This window comes from Poromitra crassiceps (genome assembly GCF_964638095.1).
Source record: "Poromitra crassiceps genome assembly, chromosome: 3".
In the NCBI taxonomy this organism is placed as follows: Eukaryota; Metazoa; Chordata; class Actinopteri; order Beryciformes; family Melamphaidae; genus Poromitra; species Poromitra crassiceps.
The window spans coordinates 15,337,340-15,344,839 of record NC_139625.1 but is presented as its reverse complement, the minus strand read 5'-3'; the positions used below and the strand labels follow the sequence as shown (position 1 = coordinate 15,344,839).

Here is a 7,500-nt window from a genome sequence, read left to right as displayed (position 1 = left end):
TCCTCCTCCTCCCCCCCACCCTCCTCCTCCCCACCCTCCTCCCCCCCCCACCCTCCTCCATGTAAATTGAAGAAGGAAAAGTGTTGACAGTTGTGATATCAGGCTATATCAAACGTCTGCACCGCCTTTCAAATCTGCTCTGTTATTGTTGCCTCGAGGGCTGAAATATAAACCTATTCAATCACTTGTTCCATCCTAATTGGGATGCAGGATCTATCAAGGTCAAAACAAAGGGCAGCTAATTTCTGACAGTGTGTTAAAAATAGACAATTAAAACACCTTGGTTGTGTGTGTGTGTGTGTGTGTGTGTGTGTGTGTGTGTGTGTGTGTGTGTGTGTGTGTACAGCACACTCTTCACATCTTAGTACCTCGGTAGAATAACTTTTTTACTTTGATAACTCTGCTTGGAGTCTCTTCCAATTTAGCACATCTGGATTCAGGAGGTTTCTCTCCCGTTTTCCATGCAGAAGAGTTCAGGGCGCAGTCAAAGTGAACGCGCGTGTTGGCTTTTTGATATGCGCTTCTGTTTCCATTCCCTAACCCTACCATGCGTATCCTCTCTCCCCCCCCCCCCCCCCCCCCCCTCCAGAACTCAACAGCTACCTGTATGTGGAGGCCAGTCCCAAGACGGAGGCGCAGCGCGCGCGGCTCGTGAGCCCCGTGGTGGGGGCCGACACGGGGCCCCTCTGCCTCCTCTTCTCCTACCAGCTGTGGGGCGGCGCCCAGGGCAACCTGAGGGTCCTGCTGCGGGACGCCCACCACGAGGAGACGCTGCTGTGGGCCCCTGAGGGGAGACCAGGGTCCCGTCTGGAAGGAGGGGCGCACCATCCTGCCCCGCTCCCCTAAAGACTTCCAGGTAGGAATCGCATCACACGTCATACCTGAACCTGGAATCAACTTAAAGGGATAGTTCAGATTTTTGGAACCCGAGCCCTATTTGCTATACTTACCAGTGATGAATGTTGATTGGTAGATCCCTCTCTCAGCACAATCCATGGTATTCCTCATACTAGCTCCAGATAGTGAGCCACAAACCAATACAAGGTCAATAGAGGTCACGCTCCTGTCTGTGCAAGTCACTGAAATGTACTTTCAGTGAACCCCAGCTTGCACAGACTGCAGGAACATGATCCCATTGACCTGGTATGTGGCTAACTATCCGCAGCTAGTATGAAGGACAGCATGGAAAGCATGGAAGCATGGAAAGGAATCTATACCAATCAATCTACCAATCAAGTAAGTACGTAGCAAATAGGGCTAGGGTACCAAAATCAGAACTATCCTTTGAATAGCCCGTTTTTTAAAAGTGTATCATAAAATGCTTTAGAGACGACGAAAAGAAAGAAAGAAAGAAACACAATACTGTTTCCAAGACAACAAGTTATTAAAGAAATAATAGAAACGCAGCGCTACATCAAAAAGAAAACGGGGGGGAAAACAACACAACAAGAATCAAATAGTTCAGAGCAAATGATAACTGCCTGTAGGCAAGGAGAGGCCATTGCTCAATAGGCGAGTAATGAGAAAAAGCAGGGAAACTATAAAAGCAGAATATTGGGTGCTGGCGGAGAGTGTGTGCGCTCGGTAGATCCTTTCTCATGTCTTTATAAGGCTTGCTTCCAGAGCTTTGTTTATCACCGGGCCAAATGAAAACCATAGCTTTCACCTTGCCTTCACCTTAGGCCAGGTTTCACTTCAAACGTGCGGCCATATTGAATGGCCTTGGCGTGGTGATGGCGTGGCAGCATTACACCACATCACCGGCCGTTAATGTTGGCATGAAGAAGTGAAGTGAGGTGAAATATGAGGAGTTGATTGCGAGCGCAGAGTGCAACTCTGAAATCACTTTCTCCTCCTCCCTGTCCTCGTTTTGCCTCTCTCTCCTCCCTCCCTCTCTCTCTCACACTCCCCCTCTCTCCCTCTCTCTCTATCTCCCTCCCTCTCTCTATCTCCCTCCCCCTCTCTCCCTCCCTCCCTCTCTCTCGCCTCCCCCTCTCTCCCTCTCTCTCTCCTCTCCCTCTCACCTCCCTCTCTATCTCCCTCCCCCTCTCTCCCTCTCTCTCTCTCTCCCTCTCACTCCCTCTCTCCCTCTCTCTCTCTCTCACTCACTCCCTCTCTCTCTATCTCCCTCCCCCTCGCTCTCCCTCTTTCTCTCTCTCTCTCTCTCTCTCCCTCTCACACCACTCACTCCCTCTCTCTCTATCTCCCTCTCTCTCTCTGTCTCTCTCTCCCTCTCATTCTCTCTCTCCCTCTCTCTCTCTCTCTCCCTCCCTCCCTCCCTCCCTCTCTCTCTATCTCCCTCTCTCTCTCTCTCCCTCCCCCTCTCTCCCTCTCTCTATCTCCCTCTCGCTCTCTCTACCTCCCTCCCCTCTCTCTCTCTCTTTCATCTCTCTCCCCTCCTCTTCCTCCCGTGGCTCTGCTAGGTGGTGATGGAGGGTTTCTTTGAGCATGGCACCAAGGGACACATCTGGATCGACAACATTCACATGAGCTCTGGCACCCCACTGGAGGAGTGTACACGTAAGTCGTACACACACACACACACACACACACACACACACACACACACACACACACACACACACACACACACACACACACACACACACACACACACACACACACACACACACACACACACTCGGAGAGCTTCAGTATTTTGCATATAATTTCAAGAATTACGATACCGCTACAATACCAGTACCCTTAAATACATACAGATACCAATATAGTACTTTATTCAATACTTTTTTTTACGTTTTTGTAGCATCTGAACTGCCAACTCTGTCACACACACACACACCGCATTTGACTTCACCACCACAGACTGTATGGGTTGTATTGTAGCTGCTGCGGTAGTGGGCCAATCACACGTTGCATTAAAGGCACTATTTGTACGATTGTTGCCCACTAGATGTCACGCTGGAGCTGTAACGTCAAAACGTAAACACATAGCCACGGCTTCCCGTGCCACCGTAAACACTCGCATTGCTCTGATAGGGCCTCTGCCATCTACACTATGCAACCCCCAGACACTTGTCTGCCATCGAGACATGCATAGCGAGCCCACACAGCCGACATTCTGCATTGTAAGCACAGACTGGGAAATACACAGTGCCAAACAGAGTCTAACCATAATTTCCACAGCCATGGCTGCTTCATTTCCTCAGTCACAGTCACGGCTTGATCCGGTATATGCTGGGCCGCTCTCTGTCCATTTATAAACGTGGAAAAGAGCGAAAATCCTCAGGAAGCGGGAGCCATCGGACCAAAGAAGCAGCAGCAGGCTGGAATAAACAAAGCCTGTTTCCACAACACAGAGAGGGGGCGTGGCTTCCTTCACTGCTTTCAACACAATAACTTGCATGTCTCGCTAGATATATAATAGTCTTTTGTGGGCATCAATTAGTGCTGAATATTGCATTTAATGCCTTTAAATCAAAAAACGCTTGCAGTGATTGGCTGCAACCAAACCATACAAATAGTTTTTTTTTCTAGATCTGCGTACAAAAAAGATCTTAAATGCAGGTATCGTTTATCACCGGAGATGTTTCGATACTACTTGGTATTGGGTTATTTCGGTCGAGTACCGATACCCGGCCCATTCGCGAGGACAGGCGGGTGACAGACAGGCGAGGTTTGTTTTGCTCCAAATTTGCCCCAAAATCTGCTCGATTTCACATGCAAGAGTGTGTCGGCAAATAAACACACTTTAACACACACACACACACACACACACACACACACACACACACACACACACACACACACACACACACACACACACACACCGACTCGTTCCTCTCATCCTCTCTGTCAACACCAGCATCTCCTCCCCATCTCTCTACCACCTCCTCCGGTTTTAGCCTTAAGGTCCTTCAGCAGTCTGTCACACCCATGAAGCGATAAACATCACCCTCTCCTCCTCACACAGCCTCTCTCCTCCGACGGCCCCCCGTCCACCAAATAAGAGAGATGAAAGGAGGGAGAGAGGGAGGGAAAGAGCGAGAGAACGCCGTTTATTCCTCCACCAGAAAAAAAGAGGGAAGAATAGAAAAACTAGGCCACAAACGCCCCATGGGCCCCGGCAATGCTAATCTATGTTTCATTAGATTCCTCTTCCTCTTCTCGTTCTCTCTCCTCCTCCTCCTCCTCTCTGGATCTCGCTCGCTCGCTCTCTCGCCCCCCCTCTCTCTCTCATTCGTATTTGTAAACAGAGCTTTTCCAGAGCCGTCGAAGGGAATTACTAGACAGGCTGTTTCCCATGCGAGTGGCCGGGTGGCTGGGGGTAATCTAGCCGGAGCGGAGGGCTCAGAGAAGGTCTTAAACAGATCAGAGAGAGAGCGCCGTGAGCCGCGCAGCCAAAAACCTGCCCTCATACTTCCTGACTGACGGCCAATGAGCTTTGGAGCTGGACCGCAGTGCGGAGCATGCAGTGCAACTCGAGTGTGTGTGTGCGTGCGTGCTTGCGTGTGTGTTGAGAGGGGAAGGTGTGTCTGCGTGTGTGTTTATGCCCGTAGTTAGTGGCAAAAGTCTCTCGTGTTTTGTGCGTCTTTGCTTTTGTGTGTTTGCGCTCCATCAGTTGGTGTGTGTGTGCGTGCGTGTGTGTGTGTGTGTGTGTGTGTGTTAGTGAGAGTGAGTCTTGGGAGAGAGTCTGGAAAGCAAAGATGATAGCCCACCTACCCCCCACCCCACTCTTGCCGCCATGCTGCTGTGTTTCCTCCACCGCCTCCGTCGCTACTCCCAAGGCATGCTGGGACGCTGCTTATCACCCGACACAGTTGAGTTTGTTCACAGTACGTTGGCGTCACCGCCAAAAGGCGCCGGTTCCCAAGTTGGTTTCCCTCTTTCTCCCCCCCCCCCCCCCCTCTCTCTCTCTCACACACACACACACACACACACACACACACACACACACACACACACACACACACACAGTTCTTTGTGTTTGCATTCCAGGCAATCAAACTGAAGGTTCTGCTGTGTGCGTTCACAGCAAGCCAACAACCCCGACCCCTCTCCAGTTTGACTGGACTCCACAGATAAACAACTTGATATGACTGATCTTCACACACACACACACACACACACACACACACACACACACACACACACACACACACACACACACACACACACACACACACACGTTTACACTCACAGCACCCCATCTCAAATTCCCAACTCACACAATGTGCTGTCTTTGAAATGGCATTGTAGCCAAGGACCAGGCTAAATAGCATTGTAGCCAAGGAGCAGGCTAAATGGCATTGTAGCCAAGGACCAGGCTAAATAGCATTGTAGCCAAGGAGCAGGCTAAATAGCATTGTAGCCAAGGAGCAGGCTAAATGGCATTGTAGCCAAGGAGCAGGCTAAATAGCATTGTAGCCTAGGAGCAGGCTAAATGGCATTGTAGCCAAGGAGCAGGCTAAATGGCATTGTAGCCAAGGAGCAGGCTAAATGGCATTGTAGCCAAGGAGCAGGCTAAATAGCATTGTAGCCAAGGAGCAGGCTAAATGGCATTGTAGCCAAGGAGCAGGCTAAATTGTAGCCAAAGAGCAGGCTAAATAGCATTGTAGCCAAGGAGCAGGCTAAATAGCAGTGTAGCCAAGGAGCAGGCTAAATAGCATTGTAGCCAAGGAGCAGGCTAAATGGCATTGTAGCCAAGGAGCAAGCTAAATGGCATTGTAGCCAAGGAGCAGGCTAAATGGCATTGTAGCCAAGGAGCAGGCTAAATAGCATTGTAGCCAAGGAGCAGGCTAAATAGCATTGTAGCCAAGGAGCAGGCTAAATGGCATTGTAGCCAAGGAGCAAGCTAAATGGCATTGTAGCCAAGGAGCAGGCTAAATGGCATTGTAGCCAAGGAGCAGGCTAAATGGCATTGTAGCCAAGGAGCAGGCTAAATAGCATTGTAGCCAAGGAGCAGGCTAGATAGCATTGTAGCCAAGGAGCAGGCTAAATGGCATTGTAGCCAAGGAGCAGGCTAAATGGCATTGTAGCCAAGGAGCAGGCTAAATGGCATTGTAGCCAAGGAGCAGGCTAAATGGCATTGTAGCCAAGGAGCAGGCTAAATAGCATTGTAGCCAAGGAGCAGGCTAAATAGCATTGTAGCCAAGGAGCAGGCTAAATGGCATTGTAGCCAAGGAGCAGGCTAAATAGCATTGTAGCCAAGGAGCAGGCTAAATAGCATTGTAGCCAAGGAGCAGGCTAAATAGCATTGTAGCCAAGGAGCAGGCTAAATGGCATTGTAGCCAAGGAGCAGGCTAAATAGCATTGTAGCCAAGGATCAGGCTAAATAGCATTGTAGCCAAGGAGCAGGCTAAATAGCATAACTCATACGAGTTGTCAGAGGAATTAGCTCGCGTTTCCTCAGGAGGAGTTTGATCATCTTGTGACATTTGTGTGACGTTTGGCTGACTTTTCCCTCCTATTTGACAGTTATCTAAACACTTGTCTCTATCTCTGCCTGCCTGTCTCTCTCTCTTCTCCTCCCAGAACCCTTTGCAGCTTTCCCTCCTGATATGACAGGTGAGTTTGATTTATTATTATTATTATTATTATTATTATTATTATTATTTTTGCTATGATGTCACTTCCTCTCTGGTCTTGCTTCCTGCCCGTTGGTCTGCGCTCGCCTGGGAGTCTTTGCTTGGTGGCACTGAGTTGTGTCAACCGCTAAACATCAGCCCAAACCAATCCATCACCGGTGGCGCTATGGCCGAGTGTGTGTTGCCTGTTTAATAAGACCGCCTTCATTTGAGTAACTATACCCAAAGGGCAAACCCAAATCTTTGTTGAAGCCACCGCCTAATGGCGAAAAGTAGGGTTGGGATCTTAATGCCAGGTAATGTCACAACCTGTTGAGCTCTATAGAGGGTCAGAGCCATCTATATAGAAGAGTCGCGACATCTCCATTCACTCCAATGGACCAGTTCTTTACTCTCAAGAGTTCCAGGAAGTAAGGCCCTGGATTAAGCAGCACTGTCGAGTTCCAGCAAAATGGACAGTTTGTGTTGTACTTTGAAAGTTTTTTTTTTTTTTTCAATCAAATTGTACATTATCAGCTTTATTTTAGCATTCAAAAGTAGCGCGAGACCCCTTCCTGGCTGTTCATTGACTAATGAGTCACGCATTTTGGTCCTCCGCTGACGCCACTATTCTCTCTCTAAATTGCTCTGTAGAGGGTGACATCACAGGGCAAAGAGACCAGCCAATAGCAGATGAGCAGTGCAGTACCCCACTTTTCACCATTAGGTGTCAGGCTTCGCCACAGATTTTAGGCGGGGGGGGGGGTGTAGTTACTCTTTAAACTGGCGAAACTTCTCGCTCGACAAATTCCGAGTCCTGTGCCAAAATCTAGATCGGGGAATTCAGGGAATTTCTAAAGTTCAATTCAACTTTTACACTACCCAGTTGGGAAATGCATACAAATACATTATTTCATTATTATTTCAGTCAGTCTGAGCGGAGACAAAGTATTCCTCTCAAAACGAGTGAGCT

The 7,500-nt window shown here is 49.0% G+C and overlaps 1 protein-coding gene across 1 annotated transcript in view; it reads left to right on the top strand.

Annotated features, from left to right (window-relative positions):
• nrp2a (neuropilin 2a) overlaps nucleotides 1–7,500 on the top strand; it is a gene marked incomplete at its 5' end in the record, with an annotated part of 105,797 nt that overhangs the window by 90,072 nt on the left and 8,225 nt on the right. Inside the window, 4 exon segments of the mRNA XM_083632938.1 lie at nucleotides 590–783; nucleotides 785–856; nucleotides 2,424–2,520; nucleotides 6,496–6,528. Of these exon segments, the coding sequence (XP_083489064.1) occupies nucleotides 590–783; nucleotides 785–856; nucleotides 2,424–2,520; nucleotides 6,496–6,528 (396 nt within the window).